Below are 23,125 nucleotides of genomic sequence, written 5' to 3' on the forward strand. Positions count from 1 at the left end.
GCAGAATACGGTTGTCAGTCCTGTTTTGAGTGCTTAATACAGTTACGCTCACACACAAGTCGGTTATTTGCGCGAGTGACAACCGCATTCTATAACCGAACTGACCACAAATATTCAGGACTCACACAACCGCATTTTTGGCAAACCTGTGCTGTGTGAACAGAACCGTACTGGACAACTAGTTGTCCGTCACGTCATATAATGTGTTAATCATGGGGGTTTTGTTAACTCAGAGATGGCGATATGAGCTCAACCGCTCTTTAACCGAAGCTGCTGGGCATTGCGAGCCGCGTGACAAATGCTGCGCTCTACACTCAGTTAAAAAGCATTTAAAGCTGCTGTCGCGCCTCATTTGGACTTGTTTATTTAATAATTCGGAGTCAATTGTGGTAAGACATGCCGGTGAAATGGACGTCGCCATCTGTGATATTTACTTTAGTCACTGTCACTATTGTGACTTCCGTTGTTCGTTCATACAGACAGTATTCAAGCCGCTACTATAAGATGTTGTATGAACAGGACATTTCAAGACTCACACGTGTAAGTAAATGAGGTCGTCAATCCCAAACACTGACTGTGTGAATGTAGGTAGTAGACCATGCATACAGAAAACTTGCACAGTCTGTACATACTGCAGTAAACAGTCATAGATTGTAGAGCAGCGTCTGGTAGTGTTTATTCCAAACCCTCAGACAATTCATTGTGTTCAAGAAAAGACTACAACACCCCTGAAAGAACTGTGTATCCTTTAAACAGATTTAAAAAAATATTTTAATAAATCTAAAGAAGGATTATCATTACATCAAAAGCAAAACGACAAATGAAAAGGGCAGACTGTTTGGCATATATTGATATTTGTGAATACTGTCGATGAAACAGCTCCGTCTGCTGGATGTTTGACTTCACAGGCTGTATTCTGACGCAGAAATGATTGAAGCCTCAGAACAGACCTGAGTGAATACTGAACGGCTGCTAGATAGCACAAACAACAAATAGAGCAGTTTCTGAAACATACAAAATACATGCACATACTTAGTTTCATACAGCTGTGTTTGGATGAATGACAGGCGTAGCACACTACATAAAATCTACACATCACAAACTATAAAAATGAATGAATAAAAAGAAATGAACAGCCAAGGAATGTTTTTTTTTTCTTCTTTTTTTCCTTTACATACAAACATATAAAAGTTTAGTTATGGACGTTCATATCTATAAAATATGAAGCTTTACAACACTTATTCATTTGATTGTAAAAGAGTGATTGTGAGAACTAACACTGTTTTCAGTGATGTAAAGACGTGCCTTTTTATTTATCAATTATCCTCATGAGAACCCGGAAGTGATGTAAACTGCACCTTACCACCAATCACCAACAGAATCTATTGGGTTAATCTCGCAAAGAACATGTGCGGGTCATCTTTTACAACAACAAAAGGAAACAATTAACTAAACTATATTTTCCATAAAGAAAATGTCTGAAGATCTTACTGCATGTCAAACATTTTTCTGCAAGTTCTCATTACTGTAATGCGTCCAGATGTTTTACTTTTGAGATTGTTTATGGGGATTCTCATTACTGTTTTAAATAATAATAATAACAGTAATACTATATTGTCCAATTTCTTGGAAATTTGCTTTGCGTCATATTACACGATCACCACCATTCAAAAAATTACAATACAATAACTAAACAAACAGGAAAGTACATTAGTATGACATCACATCACCTTATTTCTAATACATAGTTCAAAAATTACAGGTAGAAGTACTACCATGTTGTAGAAATACCATTTAAAAAAAAAAAATAATAATAATCTTAATGGTCTTATAAACAGGCTTCATTTTCTTTATGCAAAATATACTTAAATATGAGCCACAAACGTTCTTCATGAAATTCCCCCATTAGGAAATCTAGTGCCATTGCTTCCTGAAAGATGAGAAGAAGCCCCATCTGACATTTGTTTTCTTAAGAATACTGAAGCGTGGAGAACTTTAAGAATATATGTGGAGTGGATGCAGGAAACGAGTCTTCAGAGTGACAGTGCGATTGAGCCGTCAGTCTTCTGATGTATCTGATTTATTATTGTGACTGGTGTACCGTGCTCTCTGTTTTAACTCGGCTGAAGTCGAGCGACAGTCTGGGTGGGTGGGCGGGGCGATTGCTGCTGTGTGGGCGGGGACTGCTGACGGGGGAGGTGGAGGAAGAGGAGGAGCATCGCGTGGGAGAGGCGGGGTTTGGCAGGTGATAGACAGGTGATGGGGGGGAGTCTATAGCACTTCCATCGGAAGAATGGGGGCTGGCGCAGCGTCCTCTTTGAAGGTAGCGAATGCACTTCTTTTTCCTCCTAGGAACAGTCAAGAGAGTTATCTGTGAATAAAGCGTGAATGTGAAACGTCACAAACATGAACTCTGCACAACAATGACACAAAATAAAAACAACACAAAAAAGAAATATGTGGATACTTTATGGGTGAATCTCACGAAACATGTCTAAGTCACATTTCATTCCCAAAATATAAGGAAAACGAAGACTATTTACTATTTTCATGACAATTAAGCAGATTTCCACCCTAAATGAACATTACCATAATGTGTACAGAGCCTATTAGAGGACAGGGAGGGAATTTATTTTCTGAAACAATTTTGCATTCACTCGCAATGCATTTACATTTATGCATTTTGCCGATGCTTTTATCCAAAGTGACTTACACTGCATTCAAGATAAATCTTCACCAATACCTTAGGGAAATTAACTACAGGTTTACTACATTAACTATAGTTCAACTATAAAAAAAGAATAGTAGAATGTAGTAACCATATTTTATCCATGATATTCATAGTAAACAAAAAGTATGGTTAACAAGTAACAAGAATGGTTCTTAATTGTTATGAAAATAATGGTACAATGATACAAATCTTAACGGTCCTAAAATAGGCTTCAATCACCTTGTGCGACCCCCACGTCCACATGCGTGGACATTGTATTTTGGCTTCGCTATACGCAACGCATAATTTAAATGAATAAAACTGACTGAATACTGTTCACAAGACTCTAGACTGTCATTTATGGGTCTGCCGCACGAGTCACATGACACATGAATATGCTGATGATTTCCGTAAAGTGCTCCTACAGACGTAGCACCAACAAAAGTGCCTCTGGTAAGAAATCTCTTGACGTTTTTTCATTGAAACCTGTTTTGTTGAAAAGAGTAGAGTCTCTAGTTTTGTGTGATATGCCGCATTAAAAAATCTGTTTTTTCGTACGTCAGCGCCCTTATGAACATGATGTCCACATATGTGGAAACTGGCACTGCACTTCACTATGTATTATTTTTTCTAAAATGCTTTATGTATATGAGAAAAATGCTTAATTTGTTGTTGTCCCTGCACTTTGTTCAAACCTGTTACGCTGAATTCACACATACTCCATGAGCGGGGCGTGAGCTATGTATTGCATTCCTACGGCAACGGCGGGCAGTCACTTGCACTTGTTTATCAGCGTACATGGTCATGATTGGTTAATATATCTAAGTCCCTTTCAAGGCAAATCAGTCCACTCGGCGGTCATCTTATGGAACACTCTTGGGCAGGCTGTTTTGCGCCTTTTCTAAAATCTCCTGATTATTTTAGTTTTCTACTGCACCCAGAGCCACTGACTTCAACGTAAGCCACGCGGCAAAAATAGGCTCGCCGTCGAAACTGCCGCATCTGGGACTCACACATGCAATGTGAAGGGTGGAATCTGTTAATATGGTTTCATGTGAGTGTCACGGGAACAGTGGAGAGACACAAGTGAGTGTGGATTTGAGAAGAGAGATGAGTTATTTCAAGTGTATTTCAGTGGAATTCATGGAATATAGTTCATTGTTCGGGTAGCAAGTTTGCAAGACGGCAGTGTCTGTTTTGTTCTACGCACTGCGATGGCTGAATTAACAGAAAAAGGCAAGAATCCACAACACAGTGCTTTAACAACTGATGACTGTAGCATAACCTCACCACATAATTAACTACTTACGTAGTTGTATCTAGATAATGAAAATGCATGTGCATTTACACCTGCTTTGAATGAGATCAGAATCCATTCCTGACCACCTTAAGATCCGATCACAATGCGTCTTGGGTGTATTTACACCTGTCATTTAATGTGGTCAAGCGGTATCCGATAGTGATCTGATCACTGAAAATACATGTTAATACAAGGTGTAAATGCATTATGTTGCTCCTGATAAAAAGATATTAAAATAAATTTGATTTATTTAATTGTTTAGAAGATATAAGCCAATAACTAATTGGTCTGTATATTGTGAGTGCAATATTCAAACTTAAAACCTGGAACACATGGACAACCAGACATTCTGAGGGCACAAGCAAAATTTCACAAGTAGGTATAGCTGCAGGCCGGAGACCTCCAAATGGGGGTGGAGTTACTCCAAATGGGGGTTGAGCCAACTCCAAAAGGGGGTTTCACTTCCACTCACAGTAAAGGTTAGGGAAAGGGTTAGGTAAGGGGCTCCATATATTTTTTTACTGTTGTTTTGGAGCTCCTGCTCCTTTTTGGAGCACTGCCTGCAGCTATGTCCTTCTCAGATTTCAACAATTTCCGATGCTAAGAGGCGCTATATAATGTAGGAAAACATCCTAATTGTGTGATAGTGAAGAATGCAGTTAAAATTCCATACCAACACAACAAACCACAACATCTATTGTCAAATTTGTCTTTAGTATCTTCAACATGTTCTTGAAACCCTATAGTTGCCGCTTGCGGCTATATTTATGTTTACACTTATAGTGACCTTGTCAAGCTCAATGGTTCAACTCTATACTGGGAAAAACATTTTGCAGAAAGTTTTAAATATTACAGCACAGCAAATCTGAGTAATACTACCAGAATTTGTTGTCATCTATTCCAATTATAAGTATACAAATTATGCTTAGGGATTAATAATAAATGACTATTGTTAACTTTGCAAGGCTGTAACCCTATATTAAGGATTTGAGATAATGATAACCCTATGGTGGTCCTCCAATGTCTATGGTGGTAACAGTCTTGGTACTTTGGGCCTGTGGTGGGAAAATATGATTTCTTGAAAGTTCAGCATTAACCTTTTCATATGAAATAAAACAAATAAAAAATAACCAAATATTCATTCTTTTCTGATACCTACATATGGCGTGATCTTTAAATATGATCCAAGGACACTAATGTTGCTCCTTATTAACCTGTGGTTTATGTGATGGTTATGTGGACCAATTTATGTGTTAAGTTCAAAAGTTTGAGCACATGTAGGGCATATTGTTTTGAAACCGCACAGCTACCAAACCACAGTGGCACCCTAGTGCGAGTCAGGAGAGTATGGAAATGTAGACACAGCCTCTCTGATCCTCCACTGTCACGTTACACACAAATCAAAGTAACACACACTCTCTCGCCCGCATCAAAGTCGGAGAGGAATGGCAATGACTCGCGGCCACAGCAGTAGGGGTGGGCCTTGCAAACGGTGCTGCTTGAAAATGTCAAGAGTTTGTGATCAAACGCAGCTCGAGCTGACCGCAACGTGCGCAAGTGAGGCAGAGACAGGCAGATGTGTGGGTGTGAATGGCATCAGTTAGCAGTGCTTTAGGTGCATTTCAACTACAAGAGGGATTGCTAAAGCTCTTGAATCCACAGCAAGTTCACTTTGTTCTTACTGCGTGTGAGTGAAAGCAATGTGTTTGGGATGTTTCCATAATGTGATGATGCACAAAGCTGTCCCAACTCTTACGTCACTGATGTTTAAAGAACAGTTCACAAAAACTGTTGTTGTCTACCTGAATGTTCACGCTGCTATTTTAATGAAAGTGAAAGTGAACACTGTTGAGTTCCAAAAAGGCACCATTAAGAGAGCAATAAAAGTAGTCCAAATCTGAATATACACAAATGCAAATAAAAAATAAGTAAAAAAAGACTTACATTTTGGTCTTTTCCTCACACAAAGCATTCATATGACTTCAAAAATCTTGAAATATACTGCACAAGACTTACTACTTTTCTGGGAAGGGCTGCACCAGCTGTGAGTAAAGCCGAAAGTATACTTTGGTTTTGACGCAAACGCTTAGCATCTGCGTATATTCAAACACTAGCCTTTTAAAGTATACTTCATTTGACTGTGCACCCATATACAAGCGGTTGGCGCTACAACTGCTATGAGAGACTGGACTATTTCTCTTCAGGAGTTTAGACCAATATATATGTCTTCATATATCTTCAGACTCAAGTTATACAAATGCAGGTATCTCCTAACCTCCTCACACACACGCTCTTGACATGCAAACCCACTGTTGTTGTTTCCACCTTCGTCTACTGATGTTTATTGGCCATTACATTTTCATCTAGCACTTTTTCGTAAAAGCGACGGCTTAATTGTGAGTGTTGCCACCTTGTGGACCCACTAATTAGTGTGAATAATTTGGTCCGCATACGTTCAGTGCTTGAGAACTCTGCTGATGATTAAATGTGCATCATGCGTCCTGTATGTGTGTTCGTGTCTGACTGAAGTATACATTGGGCTTAAGGTCTAACTTAAGTTAGGACATAAAGTTTAAACTAAGGCAGTAGTTCTCAACCCTGTCCCTGGAAGACCCCCAACACTACACATTTTGGATATCTCCCTAATCAAACACACCTGATTCAACTCATCAACTCATTAGTGCAGAATCCGAGACCTGAACTGGGTGTCAGAAAAGGGAGATTTACAAAATGTGCAGAGTTGGGGGGTTCCAGGAACAGGGTTTACACAACATTCAGCTCACATACACTGTGTAAAGCAATGTATAGTCCCATATATACTGTTTATCTTTATTGATCCAATAAGCAGCCTTCAAATTTGTAAACAGATGTGTTGAAAAGCCATTCATTTCAGTTTTATCTTTTTATGGTTGATGGTCAAATCTTTTTGTTTCACATAACTGTCAGCAGTAATAAATATTACAGGAATATACAGGAAATACAATAATTAGTCATTTTAAATATTTATATAATAATATTTAGAAACTGTATCTATAATTAATAAGGGGCAATGCATACTAATACAACAGACTGAAAAAACTGAAATGTATTTATCCTATATACAGGGTTCATACAGATGCTTCAAAATTAAATTCAAGGACTTTTAAGGACCTTTCAAGCTCATTTTGAGGACTATGCATGAGATGTCATTCATCAAACATATTCTTCATTTGGTAATTTTAAATAATAATAAAAAATATGATATTCATTTATTTTTATAAAATACCACTTATTTCAACACAACTCATAATGTAATTGGGCATCTTTAACTAAACATTCTCATAGTACCGATTGAAGTAATGATGAAATTTACAACTTGCGGTTAAGCAAATGAGAGCTTTTCAACGAAAGTGAATAACTGGGGCTGTATGACTCATGTGCTATGTTCCATGTTTTCTAAAGGCATAGAACAGCTTTATGCAAGGAACTGACCGAAACTGCAAATGTTGTCAGCCGTTACCTGTGACACAAAGCTTTCTTTCTGCAAGAGGGCGCTTGATGGCTCAGAAAATCAAATCCTCCATTGATCCGCATTCAAATCTCAGAACATTTTATATCTACATTTAAGTGATTTAATGATTTCGGCAACCTATTTAATGTCTTTCTATAATTCAAGCACTTTTTAAGCACCTCTTGATAAAAAATGGCTATTTTCAAGGTTTTCAAGTACTTAAATATAAAAAAGCCAACTTCAAGCACCTTGTATGAACCCTGTATATATTTTGTATGTGTTGAAACTTTACATGCTAGTGACACTGGCGATGCACACTGTAAAGTGCACCGTTTTGATCATTTTTTTACATCATGTTTATCGGTTTGAAGTCTGTCACACAAAACTGGCCCTGATCGGAGGCTTCTGTAAATGGTGCAATGCTCAAATATTTAGTAGTGCATAAATTGTAACTTAGTGCCCCTTTAAACTCTAACCAGGTTAGGTTTTGTAACTGCCCCTGGTGCTTTTTTGTGCCTTTCTGGGCTTGGCTGCATCAGTCCCCATTTACTTTCATTGTATTGAAAAGAGCAGCGTGAACTTTCTGCTACATTCTTTTTCTGTGTTCAAAAGAAGAAAGAAAGTAATATGGGTTTGGAATGACATGAGACATGAAATAGATGAATACACAATTTTCATTTTTGGGTAAACTATTCCTTTAAATGTCATCACATCAGCAGGACTTGGATCAACAAGTCTGCTGCAAGACTTTAAAACATAATGAACAGAGATTCTCCATTACAAGTCAAGTGAAAGACCGTAAAGGCATTTTAAAGTGCAGAAGTTTAAAGTGTAGTGGTTTTGTAAGCACTCGTGTTAGTGATAGATTCATGCAGAGCAGAGCATGGGCAGCACAGACAGACGGACAGAGGAAGTACACACCTGCAGGGACCGCACCAGTCCGTTTGTTGGTTGAGGCCAAAGCGAGCGCGGCATTTCTTTGGTGAGCCGGGGTCTGAGCGAGAGGCAGCATGCGTGCACACAGGGGAAGAAAGAGACAGGACCGGAGATAAGGGAGCAAGCCAAGAGGAGATGGGGAAGAGACCAGCAAAGCAGAAAAGTTATTGAAAGACGAGGTGAAAAAGAAAAGCTATCAAATTCAAGACATTAGAAAGAGATCATGTTTCCATGCACATCGTCATCTGATTATTATTCTGAAAGAGACACACACATTCTTGTCCTGCTGCTCTCTTGTGGAAATACTGGAGATGGTTACTTTGGCCATTTATTATGCTGCATTTTAATAGTTGTGGACAATAATTTAATCAAGTGATTAAATCTTATCCATTTTTTAACAATAACACACAAGAGCACAATGACCTGCAAAATGTAAGTCATGATACTTTTACAAATGTAAGCTATGACATTTCTTTTAATGTTTGTAAAGTATTAGTAAACAAATCGAGTCTTGTCTTCGCTCCAACTGTCTGTATCTAATATCACACAGAATTTCTTTTTTGGTATAAATGAATGCTTAGTTACAGTGGTTATTCTGATTAATCAAGCATTTTTTGAGATCCAGCTCATTTTCAGATTTCTCGAAACCAAAATATTGGCTTGATTTTGTTTATGGCAAACAGATAAATACATTTTCATGCTGCTCATATAATCTGACTAATATCCAAATGTTCTTGTGCAGTCATTAGAGATGCATTATGTCTTCCTTTCAGAGACACCCAGTTCAATACACATCTTCATTCTCCATATTACCATTTATACTCAGAAGAGTTTGTCTTGCAAATAGAACTATATGCTGTGTTTGAAGTAGCATACTATCATAATATAATGGCAAGGAAAAGTATGTGAATCCTTCGGAATTAGCTGGTTTTCTGCATGAATTGGTCATAAAATGTGATCTCATCTTCATCAAAGTCACAAGTATAGACAAACACATGTGGTTAAGCTAACAACACACAAACAATTATAATATTTCATGTCTTTATTGAACACATCCCGTTAAACATTCACAGTGCTGTGGAAAAAGTAAGTGAACCTCTAGACTAATGATGTCAACAAAAGCTAATTATAGTCAGGAGTTTGCAAACCTGGCATCCAATTAATGAAACGATATAGGAGGTGTGGGTTCCTTTGACTTATAAATAGCACTCACAAATTTTGAGTTTGCTATTCACAAGAAGCATCTGCTGACGTGGATCATGCCTCACAAAAAATAGATCTGCGTTCAAGAATTGTTGCTTTGCATAAAGCTGGAAAGGGTTACAAATTTATCTAAAAGGGCTTAGATATTTATCTGTCCACAGTTAGAAAAACTGTCTATAAATGGATGACTTAGTACTGTGGCTACTCTCCCTAGAAGTGGCTGTCCAGCCAACATGACTCAAAAGGCACAATGCAGAATGCTCAATGAGGTAAAAAAGAACCCTACAATGATAGTTAAAGACTTGAAGGAATCATTGGAACTGGTTAACATCTCTGTTCATGAGTCTACTATATGGAAAACATTAAACAGGCATGGTGTCCATGGCAGGACACCATGAAGGAAGCTGCTGCTTTCCAACAAAAACATTGCTGCATGCTTGAAGTTTTCCAAAAACCACTTTGACACTCCACAATGCTACTGGGAAAATCTTTTGTGGACAGGTGAAACTAAGGTTGAATTGTTTTAGAAAAACACACATCACTACGTATGTCGTATGGTATAAAAAGTGCACCACATACCAACATGAAAACATCATACCAACGGTGAAGTATGGTGGAGGGAGCATCATGATTTGGGGCTGCTTTGCTGCTTCGGGGCCTGGACCACTTGCCATCATCAAGGGAAAAATTAATTCCCAAGTTTATCAAGATATCCTACAGGATAATGTCAGGGTGGCTGTGCACCAGCTGAAGCTCAGTAGAAGTTAGATGATGCAGCAGGACAATGACCCTAAACATCTAAGTAAATTCACTACAAAATTGCTTCAAAAAAAGAAAATCCCCCTTTTGGAGTGGCCCAGTCAGAGCCCAGACCTTAACCCAATAGAGATGCTGTGGAGTGACCTCAAGAGAGCCGTTCTCACCAGACATCCTAAGAATATGGCTGAACTGAAACAGTTCTGTAAGGAAGAATGGTTCAAAATTTCTTCTGAACATTGTGCAGGTCTAATCAGCAGCTACTGGAAACACTTGGTTGAGGTTATTGCTGCCAAAGGAGGATCGACCAGTATTAAATCAAAGGGTTCACTTACTTTTTCCACAGCACTGTGAATGTTCAATGGGTGTGTTCAATAAAGACATGAAAGATTATAATTGTTTGTGTGTTGTTAGCTTAAGCACATTGTGTTTGTCTATACTTGTGACTTTGATGAAGACGAGATCACATTTTATGACCAATTCATGCAGAAAATCAGCTAATTCCAAAGGATTCACATACTTTTTCTTGCCACTGTATGTAGTGCATGCACACTGCCTTCTAGTACTGTATGCTGCTTTGGAAATAGTATACCAAAAATTGACACAGAACTGCCATATTTGTTTGGACACGGTACTATGGTAATGTCTTCCTTTTTAGACCATATGTTATTCTTTAAGGGAACTATGGTACTGCCACAGTACTTTTAGTAATGGACATAAATGATTGAGGCTGTCAATGTCATATGACCTATAGCTGCAATGTTCCTGTCAAGCTTAAATTAAGGGTTATAATACAGATAATTCTAGTGATTTGCCTCCCCATCTGGGTATCAAATGATTGCTGAAAATATGGATATTATGCCTTGAATGAATCCTGAATTCTGAATTGCTGAGCATTATGATGATATGTCACTATTGAGATTGTCAATAATTGATATTGTTATCTAGAATAAAGTAAAAAGCCACTCGAGGCTGTGCATTACAGAGATTTTACCATGAGTAAGGGGTGGAATACCTATAACCCCCTTAATCATGGTAAAATCACTGTAAGTTTAATATTTATAAAACGTCTGCAAAAGCAATATGATAAAAGACACCAATATTCAATGAAAAGTTGCAATTATTATTAATAACAGTCAGAATAAACAACTCTTCCTCCAAGTTGTTCATTAGCCTTACTGTAGATGGTTTATGGTTGCTCAATAGCATCACAACTTGGCAGTATAATATAATTTGTGCGCTTTGAATGCGGCTTATCAAATTGGATTTTAGTCTAAACTATCAGTTGTATAATAGTGTAATTCATCCAAATATGGACTTTATTAATAAAAACAGCTTGTTTGGATATGATAACAACAGTTTGTAGATTTTGGATAAACAGTTTAAGGTTTTAGAAATTATATACACATGAAGACGCTGTTTTTGCCTACCAGAATGAAGATAGAATAAAGTAAGATTGATGGGCAAATGCTTGATATGACTTGTACTTTTGTACTGAATTCTAATATGTTTTAATATTTTCTGAAGTCTAATATGCTCTTTAGTGATTATGAAAGCATTTGAACAGTTAAAATAGTGCATTTGTGCATAAGCACATAAAACATGTGTATGTACCTATGCTGGAGTCTTGCTGTTTATCTCGTTTCCTTCTCTTCTTCTTGCCCTGCAGTTATGAGAGATCAGAAAGTGATGTTAAACACACTGATAAGCCCACACACACACACACACACACATACACCCTGCATACTGTCTGATGCCCCACACAAAATAATTCGGTAACACTTTCCAAAAGGTTTCATTAGTTAACAACAATAGTTAACATGAACTGGACTAACATGTTAACGAATGGAACCTTATAGTAAAGTGTTACCGATAACTGTTCACAATAAGGTTCCATTCAGTAACATTATTTAATGCATTAGGTATCATGAACTAACAATGAACAATATAGTTTTTATAGCATTTATTAATCTTTGTTAACCCTTTAAGCTCTGAAGGTGTTTTTAAAGATTTCCTGTTTCAGTGGCACACCCAAAATTAAAGGCTTATAACTCGACAAAAAACAAACAAACAAACAAACAAACGAACAAGGAGGGTCAAGTGTTTGGTTTCATTGTAAAGAAACTTTTTACATTTTTAATGATAAAGATTATGAAACATTCTGAGACTCTCAGCCTAGGAAACTGCTGAAAAAAAATCACAAGAAAAATGTAGCCAAAAATTTACATTTTTTCTTATTTGACATTATATATCTCTGGGTGTAAATAAGCTTGCTCCGAAATTGCTTTTGTTTTGTTCCCAATCATGTCAACTGTATCTGATAACATTTTTGTGTTGATATGACAAAGCAATCAAAAGTTATAGCATTACATAAATTATTTATCATAGTGTCCAAAAGACTCTCCAAACAAATAAAACATAATTATACATAAGAACTAATTACACATGCAAATACAACAAAGACTAAAGGTATGCAAAGCATGCAGACATGATTTTAGTAATGGGAATTCACAGAATGAGTGTGTTTTGAATCAATGAATATGCATCGAGTCTGTGTCATTTACATGGCGCCATCTCCTGGTGGCCATATGTAACTTTGTGCTTCATGTGGATTATCTAAGTCACACTGTCATTGTGTGGACTCACTTGAAAGATAATCACCTCTAGTGATCGACCGATATGGGTTTTTTAATGGCCAATGCCGATATCCAATATACAATGCCGATATATCACACAATTTAATATAGTAAATAACATAAATATAAAATTGCTAAAAAAAATTATAAACTCTTATTTAGCATTATATTTACTCAATTTCACACTAAACTTTAACTTTGTAAAAAAAAAATCTAAAAAATAATATTAAATGGTAGATAGCCGTTTCTTCTGATTTCTGTTTAGTGATTTTAGTAATTTATTTGCACATGAAGAAATTGTTAATAGATTAGGAAGAAGAAAATAACAGTACACAACATGAACAGTACAGTAGTCCAGCAACCATGGATGGCATGTCCACGTTACCAAATCAAACCAATTGTGCATTCAGTGCATAGTGAATAAGACATTTACTTATAGCATACGTGAAGCACTTTTACTTTGAAGTTGCACTCACACGCTCATACGGATCCAGCACGAGCAGCAATCTCTTGACAGTTTAAACGGCCTGGATCACCTGCTTTGATTGACACGGAGTGACCGTCATGATTTGTGAATCAGAGGAACTTTGCTGAAGTTTTTGATTCTGGCTGATGGAATACGCGCTTCAGAGGAAGATATTAGTTGAGCGCTTGATGGGAAGAAAACGCTGGATTTTCATGAGGTTCATGAATTACATCTGTTTACACGAGATATGCGCATATTTGCAGATGGTATATAATAGAAGTTTTATTGATATTTGCCTTTTATCATTAGAAAAGTTACAGGGAACTGTTGAGGAGAGACTGTTAGAATACGTGCTTCAGAGGAAGATTTATGAGCGCTCCACAGGATGCTGGATCTGCTGAAGTTGTGTGAGGTTGGTTTATTACATCTGTTTAAACGAGATATGCACATATTTGCAGACAGTATATGAGATTAGTTTTATTGATATTTGCATTTTCCTCATTAGACAAGACAGTTAAAAGTTACAGGGAACTGTTGAGGAGAGAGAGGGAGAATGAAACAGGTGAGCACTTTAACATTATGAGCTCAAACACGTCTGCCTCTGATATGCAGACCGTTTAAATGAGACTGTGTTGCACACCGGCCTATTATTGTAGTAACACGATGGCATGTATATAGAGGACGTAACAACAAAACGAACCATAACTGATCGTTTACATGTCTCAATTGCTTCACATGCAAGCAGGCAATTCTTGGCATCTTCAACAAACAAATCGGCCAAACGGGAAAATTTATCGGCTGATGCCGATAATTAAAAAAGTCAGAATATCGGCCGATTTATTGGCCACGGCAATATATCGGTCGACCACTAATCACCTCTAATTGATGATATGCAATATTTTATGGTACGTTTACTTTTCTTGAAGTTAAAAGCAACACCAACACAAAGACATATACTTAGCTATTACTCGCTATATTTTTGTCTGTGAGTAACAAATAGGCTGGCTGTATTCTACTCTTTGAGAGCTTTCCAACAACATATGACACATGACTATTTGATGAGTTTGATGTTTTGACTGATTGCAATAATATGTACAATACAATTTTTTAAAATAAATTATCAAAAGGGAACTGTGGCGAGCAGGGTGGGGCTGAGCGGAGTCTGGGCAGAGCGAGGCTGGGAAGATAAGTGGTGAATGAGGGCGGTTGGAGTATTTAAGGAGAGGAGACAGGGGCAGATGGGAGAGAGAGATGCAAGAAGCTGTCTGTGTGTGTGTGTGTGTGTGTGTGTGTGTGTGTGTGTGCATGCGTCTCTCTCTCCCATCTGCTGCTGTCTCCTCTCCTTAAATACTCCCGCTGCCCCTCATTGGAACGCGAGACCAATGTGGCACACAGGTGGACCTCATTCACCACTTATCTTCCCGGCCTCGCTCTGCCCAGACGCCGCTCGGTCCTGCCCTGCTCGCCACAGGAACACTTCTAATTTGTCTGCAAATTTCAAAGCACTTGTTCAGTCTTGGTCATAATGCCAGCATACATTGGAAAGTGGAGATTCTAAGCTTTCAAATGATACCTATTTTGTGTTGGTCAAGGCTGTAGTTATTAATATTTTAATGATTTTTTTTCTCGCGCAGAAAGGGTTAATGTTAATAAGAATACAACTGTTCAATATTAGTTCATGTTAGTTCACAATGCATTAACTAATGTTAAGAAATACAACTTTTGATTTTAAAAATGTATTACAAATGTTGAAATTAACATTCACCAAGTTTAATGAATGACGTAAAAGTATTGTTCATTGTTGGTTCATGTTAACTAATGCTGTTAACTGATGTTAACAAATGAAACCTTATTGTGAGGTGTTACCATTATGTTAATGTAAATTCTATTAATCACAGTGGTAATAAAATGATCATGATTTTTGTCATAATCATGCAGCCCTAGGTAATCATGATGCTTGACTTTGTAAACACCACTAATAATAATACATTTTATTTAATATAACCTCCTCTTTTATCTGGTAGCATGCCTGATCTTTGCTGACGTCTTTGGTTTCTTCCACCCCCTGCTTTCCCAAACACAGACTGTGAGAGTGTGTATGTGTGTGTAGTGTGGGCATAGAGACATCCGCATAGTGTTGCAGTTAATATCTTTGCGTGGGTTGTTACCGTGTTTCCTCTCTGCATGTAGGTGACGATTCTAAATGTGGGTGATATTTCTTTTTACATGTTTTTGCTGTCATCCTCTATAAAAGCAGGATGAGAGAATTATTTGCACACTTAAGCCACACCAACTTGTATAATATTACTTGCACTTCACCAGCGAAGTTTTTGAAATACTTTTGTTACTGTTGTAAATAAACACTGACATCCTCTGTTATTACATGGCTCTCTGGAATACTTGATTCTGATTGGTCAATGGCGGCATTCTGTTGTAAAATACTTTTGTACAATAAGCGCTAAATTATAAAAAACAATTTACCTGACCATTGTCCCAGGCAACGGTCACAGCTCTGCTCATATAATAATAATAAAAAAAATCAATACTTTATGTCTGTTTATTTTGATGTTGAGTAGCCGTGTAATAAGCAAGATATTGTACAGTCAGATGGTAATTTTTGCAAAACTGAACCCAAACAGGGGGATACCAGACCAGAGCATTTTGCAGTAATGACTGTCTGACTGTACATTATCCCATACATGAATTTTATTGCATTTGATAACAAAATATCAAAGCAAGTGCCATCTGCAAACAAATGCTGATAGAGCTTTTCTCATAACTAACTTCACTTTTGGGCCATTTTATGCAATGACAGTTAATCAACTGGTGTAAAGGTGATTTTAGCGGATGTATGAAGTCAGTTCCCCTCAAGTTCACACACCTAGTAGAGTTACCACAGGTGAAGTTCAATTCACAATATTTTTTGTCTTTTTATTTTGAGCACTACAGCTACTGTTTTGTCATTTAAAAATCTTTTGTGAAATGGTTTGCTTGAAAAGTGTGCTTGTGCTATCTTCAGTAAAAAATAAATTACACTTGATTTGATATTTTGTTATGTAACTGACAGTGTGACTTAAGTGTCTAAGACTTTTGGTGTCACTGACTGTATTCCTAATAGAGTCAAACATTCCCCATGATGTTTAATGCTAAATTCAGTAAGTAATAAGAGAAAATAAATCTGGAGTAGTCCTTCTCCTTAGTTATCAAAGTATCTTTTCATCCCTTTACACATGCGATTAAATAATGTCTTCTTAAAAGTTCCCTGAACACATCTACTTTGTTTAAAATGTCAATCAAAAGATATATGTGACATTAGAATAAATGATAACCCATTTCTACAGCCATGACTAATCATTCCTTTTATTAGAAGGATTTCATTAGCATAAATAGACATAATCGTGTCATGAATTTTGATTTCTCTGTAACAGGCTGAACTAAACACAAATATGAGCTAGTGCCCAAGTACGATACCAGTCAAAAGTGTGGACTCACTCTTTCTTTATTAATCTTATTTTCTTCATGTTATAAAAATATTTGTAATTAATAATTTAGTTTTGTAAAGAAATTATTGCTTAGGCACAATTGAAATTTGTCAACAAATCTAATTTCAAGCATTTAAGCATAAACCTTTAGAACAAATGTTTTTCAAGATCATGAAAAACAAATTCAGTTAAGTTTTTCCAAACTTTTTACTGGTAACGTAAGTGTTAGCATACACCCTAATTTTCCTAAATCGCCAGAAAAGACTGAAAGAATGAGAGGTGAGATGGTAATGAGACTGTACTGAGATGGAAATGAGAAATCACTTACATAGTTGTCGCGTGCGGACCAGCTGGGGTAAAGCTGCATGTGAAGCTGTCGCTCTTTCCGCGCCAGTTCATAGTACTTAGCCTGTTCCTCACGGGTCAGAGCGTGCCACTGTTACACAACACACACATATATTAAAAAAACTGCTCATTTTAACCATCTCAGGCCATAAATACAGTACAGAATATTTGCCAAAACAAAACAAAAAACTAATCAAAACCAAAACACAAAACAAAACAAAAAACAAAAACAAAAACAAAAACAAAACCAAAAACCAAAACCAAGCAAAACACAAAACCAAACCAAACCAAAACAAAACAAAACAAAACAAAACAAAACAAAACAAAACAAAACAAAACAAAACAAAACAAAAACAAAACAAACAAAACAAAACCAAAACACAAACCAAAACCCAAAACCAAAAAAACTAAACAAAACAAAACAAAAAACAAGTGTTCATCTAGTAATTGTGGGTTTTAGAAACAACGGAATTAACCAAATATGATATAAGAGGTTGATTCTTTTGACCATAAAAAAAACACCTATCCATTTTTAAAAACGTACGTAGTATTTATTTATTTTTTTAAGAATTTCTGTTTATTAGATCAGTCCACTGACCCCCTGCAGTACCTTTCACAGACACCCGTTTTGAAAACCCTGGTAGTAGTAGTAGATAAAAAAACCCCCACCAATCTCAGTAAATCAAATATTTCCATATAAACTACTCTTTCAAACAAAATGGCAGGCATATTTATACTAATTGATTACATGAATCATGCTCTCACACACTTGCAGCAAGATCGCGGCACAACACAGATAAGAAATGAAGTGTAAAATGAAATATTCGGAATAGTCGTGACTGACCCGTCGTCCCAGGATCTGATTGATGGCAGCGCTCTCCTTCAGTGTGCACTCAGCAATCACTTTAGCTCTCATCTCCTTCATGTACAGCATAAATGCGTTCAGAGGTTTCTTGATCACCGGCTTTTTGGGCTCTTTCTCTCGCTTCGCCTCTGGATGAGGTTTCCTGCCGAAAACAGGAACAAATCTCTTTACTACTGATCAATTGTTTAAAAAAAAAAAAAATGATATTCATATTTCAGAAATTCCTAATTTAGAATCTTTAAGTTAAGATTATTATTTTACTCCTTTATTGTTGTTTGTGCAAATCCAGGGGACAATGTTATTGCTCAGAGGATGCTTTTTTAAAGCTCTTGACTTGACTTGAAGTTTCATTTATGTTTTAAGTTTTTCTAAGATGTTTCTCCTGAAATACCTTACACAAATAAGTTCATTTTTAACATAAAGAGTACAGAGCTATAAAATGAACGTGGATAGTAGGGTTGTGCAGCGAAGCCCTCATCTGTATCTGTATATGTTGCAATGGAAACATATTTGTTTATGGGCGGGCTTAAAGGAATAGTTCACCCAAAAAAGGAAATTCTCTCATCATTTACTTACCCTCATGCCATCCTGGACGTGTATGACTTTCTATCTTCAGCAGAACACAAATTAAGATTTTTAGCAGAATATCTCAGCTCTGTAGGTCCACATAAGGTTAGTGAATGGGTGCCAACATTTTGAAGCTCCAAAAATCACAAAGTCAGCATAAAAGTAATCCATATGACTCCAGTGGTTAAATCAATGTCTTCAGAAGTGATCTGATAGGTGTGGGTGAGAAACAGATCAATATTTAAGTCTCAGTCTCAGCTCAGTCAAGCTCCACTTTCACATTCTTCTTCTTGTGTTTTTGTTGATTTGCATTCTTCATGGGCAGGGAGAAGAATTTCTAGCAAAAATGGACTTAAATTTAGATCTGTTCCTCACCCACAACTATCATATCACTTCTGAAGATATGGATTAAACCACTGGAGTCTTCTGGATTACTTTTAAGCTCACTTTATGTGCTTTTTGGAGCATCACAATTTTGATCACCATTCACTTGCATTGTATGGACCTACATAGCTAAGGTATTCTAAAAATCTTCATTTGTGTTCTTTTGAAGATAGAAAGTCATACACATGAAGGATGGAATGAGGGTGAGTAAATGATGAGAATTTTTATTTTTGGTTGAACTATCCCTTAAAACCGCAAGTGCGTCAAAACGAAATGAAAAGCCCATTTTAAATCCATTTATAGTTTCCATATAACAAATATGCCTTGTATAATTCATATAAAATTATTATTTCTTCTTCCTCTTCTTCTTATATTTAAATATATTACTTTTATTCTTTTTTTGTATAAGATAAAGCTGATTTTGTGTTGTCAAATGTGAATTGCTCTCCCTCATCCATTTTGTCAAACAAAAAAAAAAAAGCTTAAAAAATGGTTTGAATCAGAAATAAACAACAACAGTAGGGCTGGGCGATATTGCTACAAATATTAGGCTATATCCTGATATTTTTCAACCTATTCGATATATATATAAAATTATTCATTTGCTCTCAAATTACTTTAAGCAATATTTTTAATCAGATGCACCATCATTTCAACAAAACAGGCATTCTAGACAAGTAGATTCAAAATGCAAAGTGAATAATATAGTTCAAAATAATGAAGATATGTTTTCCCCAGTTTTTCACTGAATGAACACAAGTAGGAATCAAATGTAATCATTTTCACACAAACATACAGTAAATTATATATACAATTTTTTTTCCCTATATTTTTGCTAAAACATGTTCCCTGTGAATAACAAGCTTCTTTTTTTTTTTAACCCTGTTTAATGGTATTATAAAACTGAATTATTATTGTGGATTATTGTATTATTTTGAGGATTAGATTTGATTAGATTTTAGCCTACACAATAGTAATTTATAGCACATGAACCGCTCTGAGTGCATCCGTGAGCCCCGTGTGTGAACACAAAAGAGCACGTCACACATTTACTCTGAAGTGCCCACAAATCACGTAGGCAAAAAAACTCATTTAATCTCAGCTTTTGTAGTTTAGTAATCACATAAGACCATATAATGATTTTGATGTTATTTTGATTAATTGTACAGCCCTGAAGAATCGTGAAATTAGTCTAATGAAGTGCTCTTTAGGAAATCAAAGGTCAAATAAAAAGTGCATTAAAATCATTGGAATATTCACGATATTGCATAATTTTACATCACCAGCAAAATCACTGCAATGATATTCCATTTCAAAAATAATATGGAGATAATACGGAGATCCATTTGTGATTTGTCTGTCCAATGGGAAGAACTTACGAATAAATGCTCCTGTCAAACTGGTCGTGCTCATGTTTGCCTGAAGAAGGCACAATGGCGGGGTGTGGGATGCCTGTGGGGTGCATGCCAGACTGAAGCATCAGAGAATGAGAGAACCTACACACACATACAAACACAAGAAGATCACAGTTATCTGACCCCATATGACATTTCCTTGATGTGCTGGTATTAAAAGGGGAACTCATACCAACTCATACAAGTTACATTTTTTAGCTGTATTCAAAAGAAATACGAAGGGGAAAGATGTGATGAAACCAGCTGTAAAACTGAAACAAATATTTACAGTAATAACAAAAATGAAATAACTATGAGTTCCCCTTTAATACCAGTGAGCCTGGTACTGTATCATGATGTGACCAGCAGGTGGCGCTCTGTCTGCACTGCTGAAGCACTGCAAGCATGTTGTACTGCGAAATGACTTCACAACTCAACATGTGAATTAAACATGTTCTGCATCACAGAAAACAAACACAGCATTTAAGCAGCATTACCCAGCAAACCATTCAAAAGAAAACATTAAGTTCAACTGCAAAATTATATTCTTTTTTAAAAAAGAAAAAGCACTATGGGTGTTTTTAACTATGGGCACTTAAATGTGCCAGGGGTTAATTTATATTAAAACTTAAAAACATTTAATTTATTTTTCTTTTAGGAAGGTCACATTCATTTTTTTTTAAAAATGTTTTAATTTGTTTTACCTGGACTTTATTTATCTTTTGCTATTAAATCCATTGTATTTATTGATTTGATTGTTTTTGCCTTATCCTAGACTCTGACTTTCTATCTTAAAATATGAAAAACCACCATCATTTTTTTAAATGTTAAAACTTTTGATAATAATAATAATAATAAAAAAACCATCTATTTATTGTGTAAAAATAATGCATATACATTTTTAGACCATATACAAATCTCTCCCTCAGTTGTGCCATCATTTCCTCAGATGCCTTTATGTACAAATTTTACTGTTTAATCCTTGTCCCAGACCCGTACTTTCTATACTTAACTATAATTGTTACGTTTAATACTACGATAATAATAAACGTACAATTTTTAATGTGTGAAAATTAATTCTATAAAAAATAAAATACGACTTTCCGACAGTTGTGGGTTCATTTCACAGCAAACAATTTTGCTCCCAATAAAGTTTTCAAAAGTTAGTGTACTTGTTAATAAAGTGGACAAAAGTGTCAGTGAAGAGCACTATGAGACAAGTGCACTGCGAAATATTTGAACAAAACTTTACTTAAGTCCACAGACCAAAAAGTGCCCGAAGTTAAAGAAACACCCATTTATTGTGTGCTATTTTTATTTAAGCTGCATTTAATATCATTTGTGTGTTTTGGGATACATAAAATGCTCTGGATTTGTCCAGCATTATTTCCACCACAGAATCTGATCATTTGAGATTGAAGTGGAGATAACAAAAATGACAGATTTCTCCTGTGATACATGTTCAGTATATCCACTGTTGGATGATGTAAGTACTCAAATTAAACTAATAGAGAAAAAGCAAAAAGTGTGTCATACTTGAAAAAACCTAATGTCCCTAACCCTAATATTACAAGACACAATCCTGTTGTTGTGATATGAACAGACAACAGAAATGGTTAAGACTGACTTTAGAACTGTTGGGAATACGGCTCCCCGTTCTTTGTGTTATTTCAAAAAGAAACCAGCCAATCCCCTCCGCTCAAGACTGTTTGGGATTTGTGCCCTTGACATGAAAAGAATGGAGAAAGATGTGTGGTGTCTGTTGACATTCAAATAAAACCATTTGCACAGCTTGGATGTATTACTGCTTGTAAGCATATTAACATGATTTGTTCAAATAATCCGGGTCTTGGGTTACAAAGGAAGGATTTGAGATCGTGAAGTTGAAAAAGCCACAGCAATCGCATTGCAGAAGACAGAGCCAGAGGTGACCACACAGAAAGCATTGAGCTTGAGCATGGTAAAACAAAACTCAGAAGCAAAATCTTAGAAAAGTCCCAAGAGGCAGGTGAAGATCTATAGCACAAGAACCTTGAAACTGCTTTACAACTAAACATGTCCCTCTATCTGGACTCTATGTAAATGTGTTGACAATCTGACAGACATTAATATGCAGGAGTAGGCAGTGTTTCCTGCACCGCTATTAACCAGCAGCACTGCGCCACAGCACAATCTACAGAGCCACGGCAAAAGAAAATACATGATCCCCTAGATGAGAATGTCATCTAATTAACTAACAAATGAGCCGGTTCTTTTAAAGGAGTATTCCGGGTTCAGTACAAGTTAAGCTCAATCGACAGTATTCGTTTCATAGTGTTGATTACCACCAATTTTGTTTTAATTTTTTTTTATTTTCCCACCTTTTCTTTAAAAAAATCTGGGCTCCAGTGAGGCCCTAACAATGAATGTAAGCGGGTCAATCCGTAAACGTTAAAATACTCACTGTTTCAAAAGTATAACCCCAAGACAAAAATCGTGCTAATATGATTTTAGTGTGATAAAATCGCTTACTAACCTTTTCTGTGCAGTTATATCAGATTTTACAACTTCACTGTCACAATAACATAACACCGTAAACCCTAAAACACTAA

General features: G+C 36.3%; 1 protein-coding gene across 5 annotated transcripts in view; it reads right to left on the reverse strand.

Annotated features, from left to right (window-relative positions):
* Window positions 1-2,124: 2,124 nt before the first annotated feature.
* The window catches only part of LOC127429142 (transcription factor 7-like 2), a 101,717-nt gene continuing 80,716 nt past the window's right edge, over window positions 2,125-23,125 (reverse strand). For 2 of the 5 annotated variants that reach the window (XM_051678000.1, XM_051677996.1), the window contains 5 exons: window positions 20,520-20,636; window positions 18,169-18,331; window positions 17,308-17,415; window positions 12,010-12,058; window positions 2,125-2,348 (listed from right to left, as the gene is read on the reverse strand). In XM_051678000.1, coding sequence (XP_051533960.1) covers window positions 2,272-2,348; window positions 12,010-12,058; window positions 17,308-17,415; window positions 18,169-18,331; window positions 20,520-20,636 — 514 coding nt within the window. In that variant the 3' untranslated portion in view covers window positions 2,125-2,271. Of the gene's footprint in view, window positions 2,372-12,009; window positions 12,059-15,665; window positions 15,743-17,307; window positions 17,416-18,168; window positions 18,332-20,519; window positions 20,637-23,125 lie in introns of all 5 variants that reach the window. The other 3 variants (XM_051677998.1, XM_051677997.1, XM_051677999.1) reach the window with 3 other exon arrangements.

The sequence above is a fragment of the Myxocyprinus asiaticus genome, chromosome 38 (genome assembly GCF_019703515.2).
Source record: "Myxocyprinus asiaticus isolate MX2 ecotype Aquarium Trade chromosome 38, UBuf_Myxa_2, whole genome shotgun sequence".
In the NCBI taxonomy this organism is placed as follows: Eukaryota; Metazoa; Chordata; class Actinopteri; order Cypriniformes; family Catostomidae; genus Myxocyprinus; species Myxocyprinus asiaticus.